The sequence below is a fragment of the Rhagoletis pomonella genome, unplaced genomic scaffold (assembly GCF_013731165.1).
Source record: "Rhagoletis pomonella isolate Grant_MI unplaced genomic scaffold, Rhpom_1.0 Rhpom_scaffold_00005, whole genome shotgun sequence".
Taxonomy (NCBI): domain Eukaryota; kingdom Metazoa; phylum Arthropoda; class Insecta; order Diptera; family Tephritidae; genus Rhagoletis; species Rhagoletis pomonella.
This window is the reverse complement of record NW_023458559.1, coordinates 70,848,137-70,870,682: the sequence shown is the minus strand read 5'-3', so window position 1 is coordinate 70,870,682 and position 22,546 is coordinate 70,848,137. Positions and strand designations below refer to the sequence as shown.

At 37.9% G+C, this 22,546-nt stretch overlaps 2 protein-coding genes across 2 annotated transcripts; one reads left to right on the top strand and one right to left on the bottom strand.

The window, feature by feature from the left end:
* Positions 1-337: 337 nt before the first annotated feature.
* LOC118740203 (membrane-bound alkaline phosphatase-like) lies at positions 338-19,475 on the top strand. The gene is made up of 4 exons (XM_036471701.1): positions 338-398; positions 5,167-5,241; positions 16,059-17,212; positions 19,055-19,475. The coding sequence occupies exons 1-4, from the start codon at positions 338-340 to the stop codon at positions 19,451-19,453; spliced, it is 1,689 nt and encodes a 562-aa protein (XP_036327594.1). The 3' UTR covers positions 19,454-19,475.
* LOC118739723 (membrane-bound alkaline phosphatase-like) lies at positions 9,487-11,211 on the bottom strand. Its single transcript, XM_036471235.1, has 2 exons — positions 9,958-11,211; positions 9,487-9,816 (listed from the first exon to the last, which is right to left on the bottom strand). The coding sequence occupies exons 1-2, from the start codon at positions 11,209-11,211 to the stop codon at positions 9,487-9,489; spliced, it is 1,584 nt and encodes a 527-aa protein (XP_036327128.1).
* Positions 19,476-22,546: the final 3,071 nt, after the last annotated feature.

Genomic DNA, 22,546 nt, shown 5'->3' with positions numbered 1-22,546 from the left:
AATTTCCGCTTTTCGCTTTCCTTTCTTCCGCTCCACGCATTGCTTGTCACTTGTATATAGTCGTTGTTGGCTTTGGCTGTCAGCTTACGTTTTCAACTATGTAGCTGTCAGCCGCATGCTTATCAAATGTTGCCACTTGTCTTTTGTAAGCCGCCAAAGCAGCAAGGAACATGCATCATATCCTTTTTTTCCGACTGCCAACTGCCAACTCACAACTCTCCACTCCACTTATAACGCACATCCGCTGCGCTCTGTTCATCGCTCATGTGTAAAATATTAAAATTCAATTAAAATGGCGTTAATTTCAACGCAAACGACACACACGCTAGCAAGATAAATGACAATACTGCCAATAAATGCAACTGCAACTGCAACAATCACAGCTTATAGCGCGTATGGTAACTATACGTCACTCACATATTGATATGTTTTGACTATTTTTAAATTTGAATTTTTTATTTATAAAAATTTGGTTTATACTTTAAACCAATTTTTCTGCAATAAAAATAAAATAAAGTGCAAGTTTGCAGGAGCTTGGACTTACCGTTGATTTTTGACAATTTTTTTGGTGTAGGTGTTACTCATTTCTCCACATAAAAAATCATCGAACAAGTAATTTTAAGCAAAAAACAAAACCGACTTCAATTTTCATAAAAAAATTTAAGATCATCGTTAATCTCTTCATGATCCAATGATGGGATTTAAACCAAATTAGCATGGGACTACCTGCAAGGTAACACCTTTCCTTTAAAAAAGGAATTATAGAAATCGGTTGACGTGGTCCAAACTTACGCGGTAACATACATACATAAAAAAAAATATTCCGAAGAATTGATAACCTTCTTTTTGTGAAGGCGGTTAAAAATGAACGGTTAGTCCTAGCCAAGGTGTATTAAACAAGGTGTGATTGACAACTCAGTGCGGCTCCCTTTTAAGGTACTATAGTGTCAAAAAATATAAACGAGCGATTCAAAATGCATACCATATTTTTTAATTTGACTTTATAGGATGGTTTTTATGAGAGCAATGTCAAATTCAATCATACTTTGTTAAATACATTTTGGTCCTAGCTATTTAAACTTGCATTTTGTTATATCAAAATTGAATGCGCTACAAAATTATATACTCCAAATATTTCTAAAAAAATCTAATTAGAAAGCTCGAATTTCTTATGAAAGTTGAACGATATTTTTTTAAATATTGCACAAAGTTTTAAATTTAGATTTATACGATTTCTTTAGGAATTAACTATTTTTTTTTTATAAAAAGATGATTAAAATTAAACAATAATAAAATAAATAGCCTATACTTGTCAAACTTGTCAATATGTGTGGGTCGTATAGTTATGATAAGCACTATATAGCCATAACCATAGCCATTGCTATAAAAATTAACAATAACAATAAGAATACGAACAATTGATGATAGCAGCAGCAGCAGTGGTTGGTGGTAAGCCCGGAAGCTGTATGTAGCTGTCATAATTGTCAACATTCAGCTGTCAGTGCATTCGGCATTTTCGAATGTCAAGTGTGTGTACTCATATCGATATGCAGACAAACATTTATATGTTTGCAAGTATGCAGGTATGTATTTACCTTTATGGCACGTAGTAGAATTTGATATAAAGTCGCCAACGTATTGGGTACTATAAAAAGTCCACGCGGATTTTTGGGTAAATTAAAAAAAAAAAATTATTTTAAAACAATTTGAATTAAGAACTAATAGGTCAATGGTATCTATAACTTTTTCTAAATATTTGGGTAGCTTCATAATTCCTTCGATGTGGAACCTCTGTGGTGGTTGATCGAGGGAAAACTTGGCGAAGGGATTTTCAGCGGCACATGGGTCGGCAAATTACTTTATCATTAAGAGAGTTTAGCAGAGACCTCAACGAATGGAAGTCAAGCGATGCAAATTTCGGGGATGCATTAAAAAATCCAAACTAATTTCCGTATTTTTTTTCCGTGTCATCAAAGATATGTGTGGCCACGATAGACCGCCACTCCTACTCTGTTGGCCAATTAGTGCCTCCGCTATCTCCTTACAAATTAAACGCCGGTCTTTCTCAACCAGTTGCATTATTTCAGCGAAATTTTTAGTGACTGGCCGAACAGAGCGCGGTGCATCTTTGTCATCAACATTTCCGCAAGAGAAACGAGCAAGACCCTCCTGGGTCCGGCGTTCACTCACAGTATTATCACCGTTAGGTTGGGTGTAGGAGTTGAAAAAGCCCATTGTAATGCTACTGCCAAAAGCCGTTTATTTCTTTCCCTCCCTTCAAAATTTAATTACCTTGTGTTTTTTTATAGTGCAGAAAATTTAAAATCTTCGCTGAGGACGACTACGCAATCTAAAAAAGTACTTGTTGAAGAAGTGGTTTGGCAAAGTGGCAGAGATAGTGTTCGATACTTTCCACCCCTTCGCCATCCCAATTTATTTCCCGCGTGGCCATAAGACAGTGTCCGGTGATTAGCCCGACTACTAATGAGAGGAAAGAGCGGTCGAGCCAAGCGATCGGTATACGTCGACTCTTGACTGACATTTAATATCAGCTTGACTGTCAGAATATATAGTAATAGCCCGTTTTGGAGGGCCGGAAGTTATGAACCGCCAAGCGGCCTCCGTTATGGAACCATCTGCTTATACTTATATTCATCGACCCTGGGTCTAGGCCTTTGGCACCTTCTCATTCGTTCCTCTCTGGGATTTTAATGGATAACTTTTTGTCTAAACAGACTAGTGACTTGGTTTAATCTAGTTTTCGTAGTTTATACGGCAGAGTTTCTAAATCCTTTGCGTGTCCGAATCTGAGGTCTCTCTTCTGCGGGATCGTTTTTTTCCTAGCAGGACCGCAGCCGGTTAGAAATTTGCGGCAGAGTTTCACCAGCGGTAGATTCAATTCTCCTTTCAAATATTTAGTGGGTGTAGAAGGTAGTGCACCCGTGACAAACATGGGAGTCGTGTACAAAATATACTATATTATTTTACCGTTTACAGAAATCGAGTATAGAAAGTATTTGACCTACGTTAAGAGCAAGTCCTATACCGTTTAAGGTGGTAGGTTAGAATAAGCTAATTCTACACTTCTTTGTGTAGACTATAATATCGATCTTAATAGTATTGACATTCCTTACACCAAATGCGCACGATTGCTACAAATATAAAATTTTTCTCGAGCGACGAATTACAAAACTGTTTATACAAAAAGTGTAGCCTGAAATCACACTTTTCAAACGCACGTCAGATTGACGCGATTGAATTAATGTTGCCAGATGCATGGGCTTCAACACCATATAGTGAAAAAAAATCCCCACAGACTTTTCATATGACCCAATATTTACACATATATGTATGCACATATTTGAATCTACAATATGTACGCATGTGATTGCTTGTAAATTAATATCTATGCAGTTGTGCAAAATAAAACGCTGGAAATATAATAAAACATTATGCCAACCCAGCACAGCCAAAAGCTTTGATATCCTACAAAACGTCATCCGAAAAACTTTTTGTTTTTTATTAAATTAACACCTCAGCTTTAGAAAATTACAGTAAATTTCAACTGAAAGCTAGATGAGTAAAAGAGACAGAACGCTATTGCATGAGGAGTAGGGCTGTGCGATTATTCGATTACTCGAGCAAGTTGGTTAATCAATTATTCGGTTAATCAATTACTCGAGTAATCAAGATTTTGATTACTCAAAACGATGATTAATCGAGTTACTTGAAATATGATTACTTAAAAAAATAATTTTGCTCGTTAAAAGAGTTTACTTTGGAAAATGCTTATTTTCTTTTTTACATTCTGTATATGAAAAAATTTTTCGTTTTAATTTTTGAAAACAGAAACGTTGTTTTCAAAGTATCAAGGAACTTTTACTACTTTATACATATGTAAAGAGTTGAAATGTTGATTACTCAATTTACTCGAAATGTTTATTAATCATAAAGCAAATTACTCAAATATTTTTGTTTTTGGTTAATCAAAAATCTTGATTACTCGAGTAACTGAACTTTTGAGTTATCATAATTTCTAATTAATCGAATAATTGAGTTAACTTACTTATGATTAATTAAAATTTTGAGTAATCAATTAATCGCACAGCCCTAATGAGGAGTAATATTTTGAGTGGCATAGAGACGTGAGGTAAATATTGAGCCAAAAAAAAATAAATGTAGTTGAAGAGTATTCTTTCTTTTTTGACTCACTCAAATAAAAATAAAAATTGATTGTTCTTGTATTGAGTTGCAGTGAGCAGGAATATGGAAATTTTATTCCTCAGTGAGAATTTTTGCGAACTCTGTCTTAAAATACGCTACTCAAAGAAATAGAGCGAGGTTTAAAAAAATAAATAAATTTAAGGTTAATAAACATGCTATCTGATCTATGTGCCGACCTAACTAAATGAAGTTGTTCCAAGCCCGTGGACAAACAAAAAGGGAAACATTTTTTCCCGTTCTCTGTTAGGATTTCATGAGAACCGTAGCTTCTAAAAAATTTAGCCAAAAAAATTGAATCTTAAAGCTTCAAAGTCTCAATACGACCTTTTTTTACCGAAATACGGCCTGTCAAATCACCGAACTATTTTGGATTTATTTTTGCTCCCTTTTCCATTTAACTGTTATTGGCAGTTGTTACAGCTGTAGAGTTGTAAAATCGTTGTAAACATTGTACTAAATTCATATCCAATTCGTGAAAAAAGGAAAAAAATACGCATGAAAAAAAAAATCGTTCTCTACAAAATGCTGAAATCTCTGAATAATTGTATTCTACATCTAATACGGATTTTATAGAAATTAAATGTTAGCTGGGCACTGTGCGAATATTTATTAAGCTTTGTTGAGTGTTTGTTTGATAAAAACAAAAGAAAATAAGCGTTTGTCCGCATGTATGTAAATGTCACCTATCACTTCATAAGTTCGCCCTTTCTCGCATGTTTTCCCTCCACACTTCGCTTGCCTCCCGCCCACTTTCTCTTTGTTTTGCAATCTTTCTCTCATTCCATTCGCCATAAAATGTAAATTTAACACTCACATCGCCAACGCTGCAACAGCTGTGATAATGGTTAATTAAAATGTTGTGCAAGTGTAGTGGGCGTGGCAGTTGGGATTGGGCGAGTGTGTGTGTAGGTCGAAAGGACAACGCTTCAAGTTGATATGAAGCGTGTTCAAAATGTGTGAACGTTTGTGAAGGTGGGATCGTTGAAGAAGAGCGATGTAGAGGTGTGAATGTATTCGGTAAGCAAATACATATATGTATGTACATACATACATATGTAGTTAGGTACCTCCATGCATACATTAATATAGTATGTACGTATGTAGACATGTTATTAAAGAGCTATGCAGGAAAGCGCAATCAATGCTAGCCTGGGTGCTGGGTGCCTGTCTGTCTGGCGGCTTGACTATCGGCTGACAGCAGCTGCTGTCGTTGCATACAATATGTATTTTTTCATATTCATATACATTGTGCAGTGTATTGGCACAAATAGTTAATGGAAAAGAAGCGCAAATATGTAGCTTTAACAGCATAGCGACACTCGCATGTACATAAGTATGTACAGATGTGTGTTTAAATATAATAAAAAATAAATCATTGTAATTTATGGATTTATGCGTACAGTGGCGCTGCGGAAAATTCTATTAATTATACATTTTCCGATTTTCGATCCAATTGGCAGTGTATTGCGGTCAATATTGGCTCTGCGAGTATCGTTGTCTGTAAGTGTGTATGTATGTGTATGCATATGCACATGCATGTGTGTGTGTATATTTAATGACATAATTTTAAATTAATATACTTAGACTGTGGTGAGTACTTTATTGGCTTATGATTGCATTTATTTGCGCGATAATATTCATTGAAGAAGAATACTTATCGTCACTAGTCACGAATAAAGGCGCGAGCTCAAAAGTTGACGGCAGAAAAAGACGCATAAAAAAACTTCAGCGTCAAAGACTCTTAACATACCTCGCCGAAGTTTTTCATAAGCATCTTCTTTCGCAAAATTTTTTTACGCGCCTTTTTTCGCCGTTAAAACACTTGCGCGCCTTTATTCGTGTGTAGTGACGTTATGTATATCTATGTACAGATTTAAATTCTCACAAGATTTATGCACCGAATGTAACGTAAAAAACTAAATTTACATTAGAATGCTTATAAGCTATGCCAAACAAGCTTTTGGAATTCTCTCCACAGTTGGAGACTTCACGCATGCTGCTGAATTATGCTGATTGGAGCGGAAAATACTAAATTAGACTAACAGCTTTATTATAAATAGGTTTATCAAACTCTCCAAAAGTGGAGACTTTTAAAATATTATCTTATCAGAATGTTTAAAATAAAAAAAAATTATATAAATAGTGCACAAATAAAACCAAATGATAATTTTGCTTCGTAAGCAACATCTGGCAGTCTTTTACTTTATTGCTCATATTTACAAATATATGAGTATGATGAATGCATGCCCTGATATTGGATGGGCCGCTGTTTGCGCCAATTATCGCCCGAAAAGTATTTTCAACAATACTTATAAGGTCCTATCGACGATACTGTGTGAAAGACTGAAACCTTGCATCAACCAACTGATTAGACCATATTAGTATGCCCTCTGACCTGGAAAGTTTACCGTTGACAAGATTTCGACAGCGTGTGAAGTCAAGGGAAAGACACTAGATAAGTAAGCAAATTGACACACAGCATCTGTTTGTCTTCTTTAAAACCGGTTTTGGCTAGATTCACGATGCCATGTCTGAACTTGGTATGCCTGCAAAACTAGTACGGCTATGTTGAGTGACGTCGAGTACCATTTTTAGCACTGTCATAATTGGGAAGGACTTCTCCGAGCCGTTAGAAACTAAACGACGTTTAAAAGACGATAACTCACTTTGGAGCTGTCCATCTCGATCGCAGTTGCACCTTACAATCAGGGTTGCCAGATCATTGGAATATTTTTTAACTAGGAAAAGGAGCCAAAAAAGATGATCTGGTGGTGAACGAAAAAACAGCAAAATACCTTCAATCATTCATCAGTGTTGGGAGAACTGTTGGAATTAGTGAAGGACTTTGTATACTTAGAAAAGGGGTATTCACAAAATTGAGAAAGTCACCTGACACTCTAGCAAAATAACAGATTAGCTCAAGCGACGGCTGTTGTCAACAACATTGGTGTGTCAAGGTGAAGGTGAAACTTGGACGATGTCGAACAAAGAGGAGAACTTTTTTCTTTACTTTTGATGAAACTATTATTGTAAACTGGCGTAACTTTATGCGTATGATAATTACGGTGACCATGTTTACATAAGCATATCAGCCGAATAGGGGACAAAAAATTAGTTTACTGTAATTTTTTACAAAAAATAACTTATCTCAAAATCGTCTGGGTTAAATTATTTATTTATATTCTTATTACAACTTAGCTTATATTCAACAATATTTAGTGAGCTTAAGGCCGTTTCAATGAAAATTGTTGTGCAAAAACCAACCAATAAATATTTTTGTTAAATTTCTATTTGAATATCAGTCCTTTTCTCAAATCTCAGTCGTTAGTTCTCAAATTCTTCTCAACTTTTCCTCAAACGTGAGTAGAGCGGAACGTAATGGAATCTTGAAATATTTGTATAGTGTTGCCAATGATGCACGTAAAAGAAACACATAGATTTTATAGGAAAGGAATTTTTATTTATGCGGTTTAACGGTTTATTTAAAAGCTTATTTATTCAGTTAGTTTAACAAAGGCATATACGGTTGATTTCAAAAATTAGTTACATCGAGTTTGCGAAGTAATTTTTTGCAAAATAAATAAGGCGATAAAATTTACCTTTAACATTCTATCTTACATAAAAAGATTTTTATGTCTAATTAAAGTGTTTACGCTATATTGAAAATATACAATCTCTTAAAATATGCATTTAGTCGAAAAAATGTCCGATTTGGGGATTTATAGCAAATTTTTCCTCTAAAAAAAAATATTAAAAGACTGTTATATTAGGAAGTGTGGTATTTTTAATAACCCCTTTATCAACCTTAATAATATTTTTATATAACATTTATTTATTTTTATTTTTACCAAAAAAAAAATCTTTAATTTTAAGCCGGCCAACTATAGATACAGCAGAATATTTTTTCTTTCAAAAAGATTAATGCCAAATTGGTATTATCAAGCAATTTTCACTCAAATCATGCTGAATTTGACAGCCGAATAAACCGCTGGTATGGAGTTCTACTCCAAAGGATAAGTAAACTCAAGATAAAAATGTTACCATCAAATTCCCCGAAAATATTCGGCAATAGTAAATCAAATTAAAGAATTTATTTGTACAGTTTAAAGCTCTACCCAGTCGGTCGGCGGTAAGTAAACAGCTGAAGAGTTGCCGCAGTGAAATTCGTCAGAGTAAACTCAATGGCAGCGCCGAACGGCTTCTGTCAGTTGTCATTTTGATTTGAAAATTATCTTTAAAATTAAATATTTTTTCGGTACGTGCGTGTACGTAGGCTTGCGGGAAATAAAAATGGATGATAACATTGGCAAACTTGTGAAAATAGTAAAAATTACTACAATCAACACACAAAATTGTGCCGTCCCGCTAGGCGATAAAAAGAGAAATACATAAATTTAAATCAATCGAAAAACTTCGGCAGTAAAAACGCTGCCGCCCCAATTATAAACCATTCCATATGTCTTTATGAGTTTTAATTTTGACAGCGGTTAATCGTCGTCCGCTGCAATTCTGGGTAAAGCTTAAGAAATATTTGGTTTTTACTTCATGCTGACCAGTTTTCTCTGAACATAATACTTAATTTTATATGTTTTGTAAATTCACACACATAGGTGAATACCCTTACTGTTTTTACGTGTTCAGTCTTTGTCTTCGGCTTTTTTAATAAATATTTTTTCAAGAAATTTTACTCGTCGAATAATTCCGAGTGATATAAAATTTAGCATAATTAAAACTAAACTTATTTTACATCGAATCCCTTAACTTTTTGTTCCTTGAAAAGCAAATTTTAAGCAAAATTTAAAAAGATATAGAACATCTTGCTTCCTATAAAAAATAAATCGCCTACCAGGACAAGTGACAAAAAGTACAAAATCGGACGGATGGTCACCGCAATGATAATGCAAAATATCTAGTACTTATCGACGCTTACACATCTATACAATTAGATCTTGGTATTTTGTACTTTCCATGAATTTATTTTTTCCAAAATCATTTAAATTAAATATTACGCATTACATACCGTATGTATGAAATACTTTTGATATTTGGTACTATCTAACACGCACGTGTTTCAAGCATTATAAGTACGTCAGTTAATCGCAGACAGCTCATTTGGATAAGATTACCTTTTTTCTATTAAGTATTTATGTACATTTCCAACGTTTTTTTTTGCTTTTTGGAAAATATTTTTTTAATATTTATGTATGTACATATGCACACTATATATGCATGTATTTCACAGTCTTATCCAATCACATTCCGTCAGCAGGCTTTCAGACCATCCCCCAAGCACGCCGCATACGCCATCGAATGTGGTATGGTATTTTGTTCATACACGCCGGTGAAGAGATGAGACCAAGGCCCTGAAGCAAATACCGCTACATCTTCACCACCATGTGTTGCACTCTCCAAGGGAACTGTGGCCGGAAATGTATCGGTTGTCTCGCGAACTTTCTCAGGATTGCGACGCTTATACTTTTTAGTGTTGTAATATTCTTCGAAACCGGGTCCATTTGCGTAACTCAACGCCAAGTATGACTTGTCATCATCGGCTTTGGTTGGTGTGACATCGAAAATATCGCTACCACGATTCTGAAGAAAAAAAGAGAGCGGATAGACATTTAAAAATCGCATACAAATTGCATTGCTTTAGCAGATATGCGGAGATTCGGATGATTGTGTAGCGCCACCATTTGCTCAACATTTTCGTATTTTTTTTATTTCGCAACCTACCTGATAGCCGGCATTTGTGAAAGCATGCGAATGATCTGCCGTCACTACAATGAGCGTATCTTCTTCCGATGCCATCTCACGTGCTGCTTCAATAGCTTTTGAGAATTCTACAGTCTCGACTAATGCATATTCCGCCAAATTTTTATGATGCGCTGTGTCAATACGTCCGCCCTCCACAAAGAGAAAGAATCCGTTTTCATCTTTTTGTAGTATTTCAATTGCGCGCACAGTCATCTCTTTCAGTGTCGGTTGTGTTTCCTCCGCGTCCAAATAGTAATCCAAATGTGACTTGTGGAATAAACCCAAGACTCGATCGTAAACACTCAAATCCAAATCGTCTAATTCTTCAAATGTCTCCACGTAGGCGTTACGCGTCGACTGCTGTTGATATTCCTCAATCAAATTACGTCCATCCTGTCGATTGCCCTTCTTATAAATTGAAGAGTCGATAAACTCACGCTTCCCACCGCCGAATATCACTTTCAGCTGCTTGCCGACCTCGCCATGTACGAGCTGTTGCGCGATATCGGGCAGTTCTGAATCCCGGCCGCAATCGGCCGCTAACACAGCGTCATTCTCCCACTCACGATCTGCGACATGCGCATACATACCCGCTGGTGACGCGTGCGTTACGCGTGTGGTGGTCACAAGACCAGCCGATTTGCCAGCGTCCAAAGCCCATTTCGCTATCGAATGTACGTGATTGCTGGAATTGCGCATACCTTCACAGTCGGCACGTTCCACACGTCCGTTGACGCCGATTGTGCCGTGATTGCCTTTCACGCCACACAAGTAAGCGGTAGATGTGCAAGCAGAGTCGGGCACCATCGTGTTGACCGAGTAGGTCTTCGAAAAGCCGGTGTGCGGGAACTTCTCAAAGGAAAGCTGCTTCTCTTCGCCACCCAACAGATTGCGCGCTGCCGTAAACGTGTTCACGCCCATGCCATCGCCCAGAAATAGTATGACATTCTTGGCTACGCGCTTGTTAAACTTCGCTGCTGCTTGTTTGCGCACAAATTCTTTACCCTTCTGTAGCCAATAGACATTTGTGGTCTCCTCGCTCTCTTGTGCACGATTTGATAACGCAGAGTTTCGTAGCCCTGGATGCATTACGGCTTCCATGCACTCGCCATCGTTATCAGCGAGATCGCATGCGACGCTGGGCACGGCTTCGGTGGTGTAGGGCGGTAAAGCGGCCAGTAGCAGTAAAGCGACGAAGCAGTATTTCTGCAAATTATGTGGCTGATGCGACATATTATTGAAGACTGTAGTTGAGCGTCTAGACGCGGCCTTTTATAGCGGGTATATGCACGTACGTATGTATTAGGCACTTGAAGGGCACAGTCTTTACAATCTGCATATGGAGTTCGTTGAAACGCCACTATTTTGGGCTTGGCTGTCTCGGTTGGGATAACAGTAACTTATTGGCCAGCAATTTAATTTGATTAGATTATTAATGCGCGAGAAACCTGTAGAACTTGCACGTGATACACGGCGGTAACTTGGCACCTTGCAATACTCTATAAGTACTCGCTGACGTATATTAGACAGACTATTAGCGACTATCACAAGTCTGAGCACTGAGGTCCACTTAAAAATGTTACGCCTATCTATGTTCAGTAAGCTTTCCAATTATTGAACATGCTTTTCAAATGCTTTCTATTTTAATTTCGTCCAGCATAGCTCATTCTTACTATCACTAGAACCCGTAAAGTATTAATCGCCATTGATACTTATCGTCGCTTTTATTTATTCTCCTTAGCCTTTTAAGACTTTTCTAGCCTCTTTGTTTTTGTTTACATTCTAAATAAATTTGAATAAAAACTTTGTCACATTGCAAAAAGTTCAATAGTAGTATTCGGTAGCTTGTGACGTTCGTGTTAACTCTTTGCGCTCAGTGTCTTCAATAATGAACAGTCGCTGGCTTATATTGGGGCTTTTGGCCTTCTACACAGTAGCGGCAACTGCGGATGAGTGTAAGTATGGGTCTTCCAGTAGCGGCATAAATAGAATTCAAACACGTACATACATATGTGTGTCAAAATATTCGATTAAATAAAGTGATATACTGGAACGGTTGTGAGAAAATGAAAGTGAAACGGGTTTGCATGGGTGTTAGTAGGTCTCTAAACAACTCACTGTGAATCTAATTAATAAAAAATTTGGAATATTGAGAGGCCCAGTCAAGCACTTAGCGAATTAAGTGAGCGTCAAATATTTACTTGTTTACGTTTTTTCTTTCTGTATTGAATTTGAGTTATAACGTATTTGCAAATTGCTGAGCGCTACTGGAATGCAGAGTGGTTTTCGATGGAATAATAAATGAATTGTAAGGGTTTTCCCGCGCTGTGATTTTGATTAATCTATTTGGGTAAACTTTCGTTGAAGATACCTTAAGAGAGAAAAAAAATGTGTGTAACATTTTGGTTGCGCCTTTGGCCTTTTCTTCCAATTTGTGGTGAGCGTCTTAATATTATCACACAAATAGAAAGACCCATAATCATAGACTGCCTTCGTTCAGCAGCTGGGCAGAGGAGGCCATTCTCTTTCTCTGCTATTACAAATGAGTACATCGTTGAGTACTTTCAGGGTTGAAGCATTTGTGTCAATTCGTATGACTGGACCGAGCAAGCGGAGCCTCAGTATTTTAAAGCCCTCTATGAAGCTCTCAAGAAAACGGTCAAGAAAAAATTGCCATTATTTCGTGTGTGTGTCCAAGGAATTTTGACATTTTTGATACTTCACAGTCTGTTGCCTCACTCTTTCCTCAAGAAATAATGGAACGGGCATATATTTCCATTGCAAACCTGGGCTGCCTTCTGCTCTTTTTTCACAAAAAACTTAAAAAAACCGTAGTAGAAAGCGTAGTAAATTCCTTAAGAACTGCGTACTGCCTTAAGGAAATTTGACTTAAGAAAATTTCTTAGCCATTTCTTGTACGTCATTTTATATGGAGTTTTTGCTTTTCTTGAGAGCTGCATACAGGCCTTAAAGCTGCATCATTTTGATACCGTTATAAAGCTCATGCAGCTCCCCGTTTCATCGTGCGTGTGCAGCATTCACTCTTGTCGTCCTCGCGTAAAGACCCGCATATCCGCGAACATTTTACTCTCGAACCCTTCAAGGGCCGCCTTGTCAGATGTTTTCATTGTCCATGCTTGGGCACCACCATACACCCCAGGAGCACGAGAGAGGCCTTTACTTCTCAGTTGCTTATTCAGTCCAAAGTTTGTCAAGAGTGGTTCTCCGTTGGATTTCAAGGTGCACATTATTATCGGTGATAATGCTGCTTCCTAGATAAGCGAAGTGTTTTACTGTTTTGAATTTATGGCTGTCAACAGTGACTGTTTGTTTTTAATGGCAGGGGATACTTCGTTTTTTCTTCATTCAGCACGCTATTTGCTACTCATAGCAAATTTCGAGAAGTCAGCCCAGACACCGATGATGTCGATATCAGTTCTTATAAAACAGTGTAGTTGAGAGATACAGTCCAGCGCTTATTATCGTCTCCAGCAGCAGATTAGAGAAGTTGCACGATGGCGAGTCTCCCTGTCTGAATTATTGTTTAGTATCGAACAGCTCGGAGAGGTCCTTCCCAATTCTGACGGAGCTCAAAATAATTTTTCACAGGCTCATTAGGGTGGCTAGAAGGCGGCTGTAAAAATAGCCGTGTTTAGTTTTTTAGGGACCTCTCCGTATTAGGCCTAATTTTCTTGTTCTTACTATCGCAAGCATTTCCCACTCTCCGCAGTCGTGTTTTGTGTATAATGTCCACAGATAGCTCCCGCATGTGCTAACAGAGTGGGTCTTAAAGTCAAGCAGCGAAGGTGCAGGCTATCCATTCTAACAGCAGTTTTTTGATGGCGAAACTTCCTTGTGCTAATTTTTTGCTGCTGATCTGAGTAGCTGTTTGGTCCTCCTCTAAAATTTGGTCTATCACTATACAATCGATTTGGTTTCTGGTTTTTTTCTCTGGAATCTAATGCTGCAGACCATCATTCTTCGAGATCCGGCGAGCTCGATCAGCCTAAGTACGTTGTCGGATGTTTCGTTGTGGTGGCTGAATGCTCCGACAGTAGGACATAAGCCAACTTACTTTTCCGCCCTATAGCTCATCGACAAGCATGATTTTTATAACATGGGAAGTGCAGCGCTAGTAAGTGCGCGAAGAGATTCTTGGACGCCTAGTCCTTATCTGTTGCCAGAGCGTGACGCCAATTAGCCAGATATTGACAAACCACGCTTTGATGCAGATTGTGAGACGCTCGTGAACTGGGGTGCACGACATACGTTTCACCGTAGATTGCATTTCTTAGAAAGCGGTGATGTTAGCTTCAGTCCTCCCGAGAATGTTTAACAGAGCGAATATTTTTTGAAGAAGGTTGCCTACTGTTTAAGAAGTTAAAATATGGGTGCTAAATGAAAGAGGTTTGAGGAAGCTTCATTTCGGAAAAGGGTTGCCACCTTTTTAGAGAGTAAATCCTATTTAATCTACAATTTACGATAAATATTAAAAAAATTGTCAGTTGGAAAAGGTATAACAAAAGTGTTTTCGGAAATATTTTTAAGAGGCTTGCCACCTGTTTAGAAAGTTAAACTGAATTTAATTATTAATCTAAATGTATATAGTATTAAAAATGTGTATCAAGAGAGAGGGGGCTGAGAAAAATATATTTTGAAATGAAGGTTGCCACCTGTCAACATAGTTAAATTCAATAAAAGAAAACTTGAAAAATATGTTTAAGATGGTTGCCAAAGGTTTAAAAACTTAAATTGAATTCAATTAATGGGCAGTTCTGGCTGAGTGGTTAGAGGTCCACTCCGTAAGACCTAGGTTCGACACCTGGTCCGGGCAACTTCTAAATTAGAAAAATTAGTTTTTTTAACAGTGGTCGGCGCTGGGCACGCAATGGCAAACTTAGGAGTGTATTTCTTTGAAAAGAAAAAGCTTCTTATAAAATCCATTAATATTAAATTAACAGGTTAAGTGAAATATTGCAATCGAGGTATTTTACGTATGTATTTACACCAAATTATTTTAAAAGCGTCTTATAAGAGAGTTGCCGCCTTTTCAAATTGTAAATATTTTTTTTTTTTTTAAGTGAAATAGAATAAAACAATATGCTCTTGAAAAGAAACAAAAACTTGGGCAATTAATTTTTTATTCAGTTTTTCAGTCTTTCAAGAGCAAGGCAAATGTTTGTGCCAAAGTTTACCTAAACTAGCCGTTTCAGTATGAAGAACAATTTACCAGCATCAGCTACGAAAGATAGTATTTAACACCAAAAGTCCTTCAGGGTGAAATACGAGTATTATTTTTAATGAAATCATTATTTTTCTTTTCCATTACATAGGAAAGCATAACGTCAAAACGAATTTCACATGCATGGTGCTGCGGACAACAGCTAGTAAAAAGTCTTTTGACAACAAATTATCAGCTCCTAAGTGCGTATAGTACATAGATAAATTCTGAATACAGATAAAGCAATATCGTCATAAATTTTATAATCAAAAAAGATTTTTACTTTAAGCTCTTTGTTGCAATGCACTTTTACAATCATAAAACAAAACAAAAATGCCAAAAAAAAAATGTAGATATTGCGAATCGCGATAGTATATATATATGTCAAAGTTAATCGCTCTGCATATTGACCAGTTTAACCAGCCAAATCTATCACTAATAAAACATTCAAGTGGCAACGCAAATCTTAATGGGAACGTGCGAAAAAAACGAGATACGTAAACACAGTTACTTACCCTGAAAGTTTGCTCACTTAAATCGTATCGCTAATCTAGTATAATCAGGCGACTTGGGCGTTATACACTTAGTCAGAGAAAGATCATAAAAGTATTATTCAAAACAAAATGATTAGATGGACGTGAAGGGGATCCCCGTTTAAAATAAATCAAACTCAATAGGGTTTAGGGATTCACGAAATCAATAAATATTGTAAAATGATTATAGATTGGGATTCGCAATATTTTTTTTTTGTGATAGCTTGGCATGTCTATATAGAATAGCCTCGATTTCCAGGTGTATCATAGTTCATATTTAATGAGAGTTGATTTCGAAATCATTAAAACTTCCATCCGCCCTACAGACCATCCCAGAACGAATGGACCATGCCTCAAAAGCCTTCATGAAGACTCCTCAGAGCAATCGACGGAGTACTGGGTGAATAAAGCCCAAAATATACTTGCCGAGAAGCTGAAGCAAACTTCGCGCCTGAATACGAATCGCGCTAAGAATATTATACTCTTTCTCGGCGATGGCATGTCTGTGCAGACAACTACCGCCACGCGCGCCTTTCTTGGCGATAGCTCCGAACAGGTCTATTTCGATCGATTCCCTTACACTGGACTCTCGAAGACTTACGCTGTCGATAAGCGCGTACCGGACTCCGCCTCGACGGCGACCGCCTACTTGAGTGGCGTGAAGGGAAACTATGGTACGATTGGTGTTAATGCACAAGTGCCGAAGTATGATTGCGATTTAGCAGCCGATCCGAGCACACACACGGAAAGCATAGCCAAGTGGGCACAAGATGCTGGCAAGTGGACGGGTCTGGTGACAACTGCGCGTGTTACACACGCTTCACCAGCGGGAGTTTATGGGCACACCGCACAACGTGGCTGGGAATACGATGCTGCGATAGAGAAAGACGGTTGTAGCGCAACAAAGAATGTGGACATTGCACGCCAGCTAGTCGAATGGCCAGTGGGTAAAGGCTTGCGCGTGATAATGGGTGGCGGACGGCGTAATTTCATCGATGAGAGTTATTCCGATGAAGAGGAAGTGGAAGGTAGACGTACCGATGGACGTAACTTGATCGAAGAGTGGTTGGAGGATAAGCGGGAGCAGTGCGTCCGCGCAAAATATGTGTGGAACAAGGAGGGTTTGAATAATGTGGATTTTAACGACACAAAATATTTGTTGGGTCTCTTTGCCTCGTCGCATTGCCCCTACCATGGCGACTTGGAACGCAAGAATTTGACAGACAGCGTGCCATCTTTGAGTGAAATGACACAAGCGGCCATCGAACTGTTGAGTCAAAGTGAAGAGGGCTATTTCTTATTTGTAGAGGGCGCTAGAATCGACATGGCGCACCATGTAACACGCGCTCATCTCTCGTTAGAGGAAACTGCAGAATTCGCGCGTGCCGTGGAATTGGCGCGCAATCTGACAAGTGAGGAAGACACATTGATCGTAGTGACCGCAGATCATTCGCACACAATGACAATCAATGGATATCCGGTAAGTAAATAGGCGTCAAGGCAATCACCAATAATATTGGGTTGAGCAAAAAGGAAATTTTACTTTTACTAATAGCTCTAAAATACTAACTTATTTGAAATGGCTTATGTATCTCGAGATATGACTTTTGAATCAAAGCGTGTTTGAAAGGGAAGAGTACATAGAACAAGCCTTGACATCAGTTTTAAATTAGTCAAAAGTCACTTTGAAAATGGAGATTATAGAATCTTCTCTTCGTAGCATTTTTCTTTGCGAAATTTCATTGAACTTTATTCTATTTAGTCGGTGAATTATTGAAAGCGTCAGCTTAAACTACTTACATATCCCCAGTTCGAAGCAGTAACCACAAATCCTACATATTTTTCTATCTTCGCATTCCCAAACTCACAAGTCAACTTCTGTTGTAGTCCCAAAGACCTTTCCAAACTCAGGCGTAGCATCACGTAGTATACACGCACTCTTAGGAAAGGTACTATACTACTGTGACCATACATCCTCAGCCCAACTCGCTGTCGGTATAGTCGTTATTTTTACAGTAGCGCACTTACTAAGCCCTGCCCAAAACGGTTAATTACACTGAGGGAAAAAAATATTAAAATCAAATAGAAACGTAATTGATCTTACTCTAAACGTCAACGAAAGTACTGTATATTGGTAAATATTCAATTCAATTACGCGCATATTAAAATGACCGCGTTCGTACTGAAAAAGCATCCGTAAAGTGAATAATCAAGACAAAAACTAAAAAAAAATTTTAATTTGCATGTTGCCTGCAGTGGAATTCGAACCCGACCATCTCCGGATATCAACAACTTGTGGCAAGAATTTTTGCGCACTCAGCTTCACCCAGACATATAAATTTGCTTTCAAATGTTGAATATCCATCAACACCACAGCACGCGATTTGTACTATGTATGTATGTGTGTGTTGTCACGGCGCTCTGCATGCTTGGGGTGCGTATGTACACTTACATATACATACTCAGATGTGAACAGTCAAATACGTGCGTAATAAATTTTGTATGAAATTATTATTTTTAAATACGAACATTTTTAAACGATAATCAAATATAACGTATTCATTTTTACTATGCATTATTTCCCTCAGTGTAGACTTTTAATCGCTGTCATCAAGGTCTACTAACTGTAAGCCTAGGAAACATACTGCTTCGACGGGTAAGAACCAAAGAGAAAAGGGTGTTAGCTGAAGGGATTAAACGCGGCTAGTAGAGAGTTGGTTGGTGCCGTTTGGGTACCTTCACTAGGCAAATACATGTGAGGGTAGCTTGCTACTATATCCAGACTTTAGTAATGAAAACAGTTAAATAGATCTCTCGAGGCAGCCGAAGCTCTTCATATGTTGATGGTTGCACTACAAGGACGGAATTCTCGTTGCGAGAGTTGGTAAACGTGATGATTACCTCTGAATGTCGTTTATAGCCTACTGTGTAACGTCAGCGTCAGTGGTTATGTGATATAGATCTGGATCTCATCCGAGAGTTCGTGGAGAGGCCTGCTGACTTACCTTGGACATGCCTCTCTTTCCAGAAAGCGTAACTTCGAACGATAAACGTTGTTGCTTCGGAGATCTAATCCACCAACCATTGACTGGTGTTGGAAATTTAATTCAAAAGTCTCTTCAAAAACAAAACAAAAAAACTTTTCGCTCAATTCAAAATTTATGATCTCCATATTATGAAAACTTTCCCTAAGTTCTCCGAACACAAGAAAAATTCTCTTGGGCAGAAGAGACAATTTAAATTATTGTACTTTGGCCTAGTATAAATATGCCGATCGATACATACATAATTATGCATTTTTTTTAATTTAACGTTTCTTTAGACACGCGGCTCCGACATTTTCGGCCTGGCTCCCGCCAACGCAGATGATGACTTACCCTACACCATACTTTCCTATGCTAATGGTCCCGGTTTCTCAAAGACATACTCTTCCAAGAATGGCCGAAAAGATTTGAGCGATGCTGATTTAGGCGATCCTAGTTACAAATATATGGCAACTGTGCCCTTGGAATCCGAGACTCATGGCGGTGACGATGTGGCAGTATATGCTTCAGGTCCCTACGAGCACTACTTCTCTGGCAACTATGAACAGTCGAATATACCAGCTCTGATGGCATATGCAGCCAATATTGGTCCTTTCCAGCAGTCCACTCTGATCACGAAAGTTAATTTAACGGAAAAATATGCGAGAAGTATACCAAAGCGCTTAGTAAAGCTGTGATTTCAACACACATATTTCGTAAAACTATTTGACTTAAATACATATAATAAATTTGTATGCAAGTACAGTCAAGTGCAAAAGCGAATTGTACTCGAAGTGTTTTTATTTTTCTCACACACACACACACTCAAGTTATATGTGAGTGTATGTATGAACGTGTTGGTTATATGCACAAGTATTTGTATACGATTATTTACCTGTGCTTGAGGCATGCAACTTATGTGTGTATGTGGCTACCGCACGATCTGATCCTAAGTAAATACATCGAATTTAATAAAGTTTCAAGTGGTTTTCGTTAGTTTGGCCATAGCTGGAAGCGAGAAATTTTTCTCATGTACTCGTATGTGTATGCATACCACCCACCCACCTCAAGGTATTCGAAAACTGGTGGGGGTACGATGAGGCCTGCACTTGAAAGGGCACTACAATAAACCACAACACTATTGGTAAGCCGTAGGTATCAAAGTTACAAGAGCATCGGTGGCAGAAAAGAAGAGTCCTTGAAGGTGAAGCTGAAGTTTTCTGAAACTCTCCAACTAAATGAAACTATTGTTGCCCAGATAAATATCTACATACATATGTATGTATGTATGTATGTATATTACATACAAAAGCTCCTGCAATTCTGCCTGGTGTGATGTGTATTTGCTTCACTGTCAATATTTGTGTGAAAGTTGTATGATTGAATACTTTCGTATGCATGTGAGGGCTTGTGTTTGTGTGTGTGTGCCTGTGTGTTTATTTATTTTGGTGCCATCAAAGTGCAAAGTAAATGAAAATGTAATCTTTGACTTGCAGCTGAAAGTGTCCAGCAGTTAAGGTGCTCCAGTCAACTGCTCTGCACACCTTTACATACATATATTTCAGGAAGGGGAGGACTTTCAGCCACTGAATTCGTTAAATGTTGCCTTTTGCTCGCCCAATAAAATTACAGTTGTTGCAGGCAAAATTGTAGGTGTACTGGATAAACAATGCGGTGAACGTGTTAAGTTGATGAAGCCGGAAAATTCCAAATTTTTATTTAACAATTTAGAGTGGTAGTGATACTAAAATCAGTGCACTTCAAAAAGTAATTAAGCGAAAAATTTGTGAATAAATAAGAAATACACTCAAGATTTGAGGTGATTAATCTTAAGCAAGTGTGAATAAGTCCGCATAATGCAAACATGTACATTGTACATATATAAATACTATATAAAACGTATGTAATTAATATTAGTTGCGTTCGCGTAGCTGTTAATTGTTCATGTTTAACAAAAACTTACAAGGTTTTGCGTTCGCGTACGCAAAAACTGACAAAGTAGGGGAAATTGAGAGAGCAAAGTGACATTTCACATTGAGGGGAAGCTGCTGGTTTCTGCTGGAAAAATTTTTGCCAACAGCAATTTGCCAACAGGAAAACAGCTGATCAAAAACAGCTGCGTGGCATTTACGCAAATCACCAAATTGAATTTGATGGTTTGGAAGTTAAAAATTACAAAATGCGACTAACTAAACTTGTAAGAAATAAGTAGTTATTTGTTTAATCAATATACTGTGTCAGTATAACACTTTGTGGTGACTTCTCGTACGTTTTAAATTTTACACTTTTGAATGTAAACAAAAATTATATCAGCTGTTCGTCTAACTTGCAAGGTTCTGCAAATTTTCTGTTCGCGTACTATTTGGGATATTTTTCGCTTGTGAGAGAACAGATGACATTTCGCCGGAATTTGCCAGTTGGTTGGTTTTTACTAGAGATTTTAAACGAATGCACCTATTAAAAGGTTTATACAAGTTCTACCCGAACTCAGCAAAAAAAATTCGTTTCCAATAACCAATGAGTGATAAATTTAGCAAAAGGCCTTGTGTGAAAAAACCGCAGGGGATGGACTCACCTAAAATCAAATTTTTGTTGGCACAATCTCTGAGATTTTGCGTCCCCTGAAAATTCGATGAAAATTTGGATCTGTAATATTGCCTTGTGAAACAAAGCAGAATCGAATTTGTCGAAATCTCATGCGTAAAAAGGCGACGTGGTTGCCGAGTATGCGCTGTGCGCTTATTTGATTACAGGATATAATCCGGTTTTTCCTCATTTATCACCAGAGCCACGTGCTTGACAGACGTCAAGTTTATTGACACCGGAAATGTTGATGTCATCGTCATACGTTAGGTCTTTCCCAATTATGAGGAAGCTATTGGTGTTGCTGAAAGTAATTTTACATTTCCAATATTTGGCTTGTATTGATATATGCGCTGTGGTGGATTAACTTGTTGGCGGCGAGTTTAAGCAGACATGCTTTCGCCAGACCATATTTTCAACTTTAGATAACGTTCTTCCACAGCTCGCTTCGCGTCCTATGGCAGCCCAGCGGCGCATTGCTGAAGGACCCGAAGTAATCATCACTCCGAGGGCAGTATGCCGTAGTCAATCGATTACAACCTATCTATAAGTATGACCGCTTTATGGTTAGTGTCCTTTACATACTAGGACCCCATTCAGTAGTGCGCCGCTGGGAGGCTATAATATATGCATCGTCTCTCTTTTCTTAGCGCCGCTACGTAGGATATGAGAAATCTGATAGATGTATTGATTTGTGCTCCTGGTGACTCAGACTATCCACTCTCATGTTTCCGTGAACGGAAAGTTTTTGTCGCATAGGCTGAGTTTTCTGAGTGTTCAACCAGGAAGGTCTTCTTAGCCCACCCAGGCATTAAAGTCGTCAAGCATGATATTTATGTCATCATAGGTACGTGATAAGAGCTCCTCAGACTTATATAAAAATCTCACCTGGATGTGGATCCAGTAACTGTTGCGATTGCACCTTCTGAAGGCGTTGTTTTGTACTTCTAATCAACTGAATAGTTTCGTGTTAGATGATCGTAAAATTTTTCTGGTCATTTGAGAAAACGTGTTGTGTGTTTTCAATTTGACAGCTAATGTATCAAGCCGTTCAGAAGACGCATTACGATCATTGATTTTTTAAGCAACGGTTGTGCTCAACTTCTGCACCTTCTGAACCTACCCATTATCTACAATTTTGTATTTTTTTCTTTCAGTCCAATGATCTTTTTCGAAACTACGGCTGTTTTCGTCATGAACCTCTACAT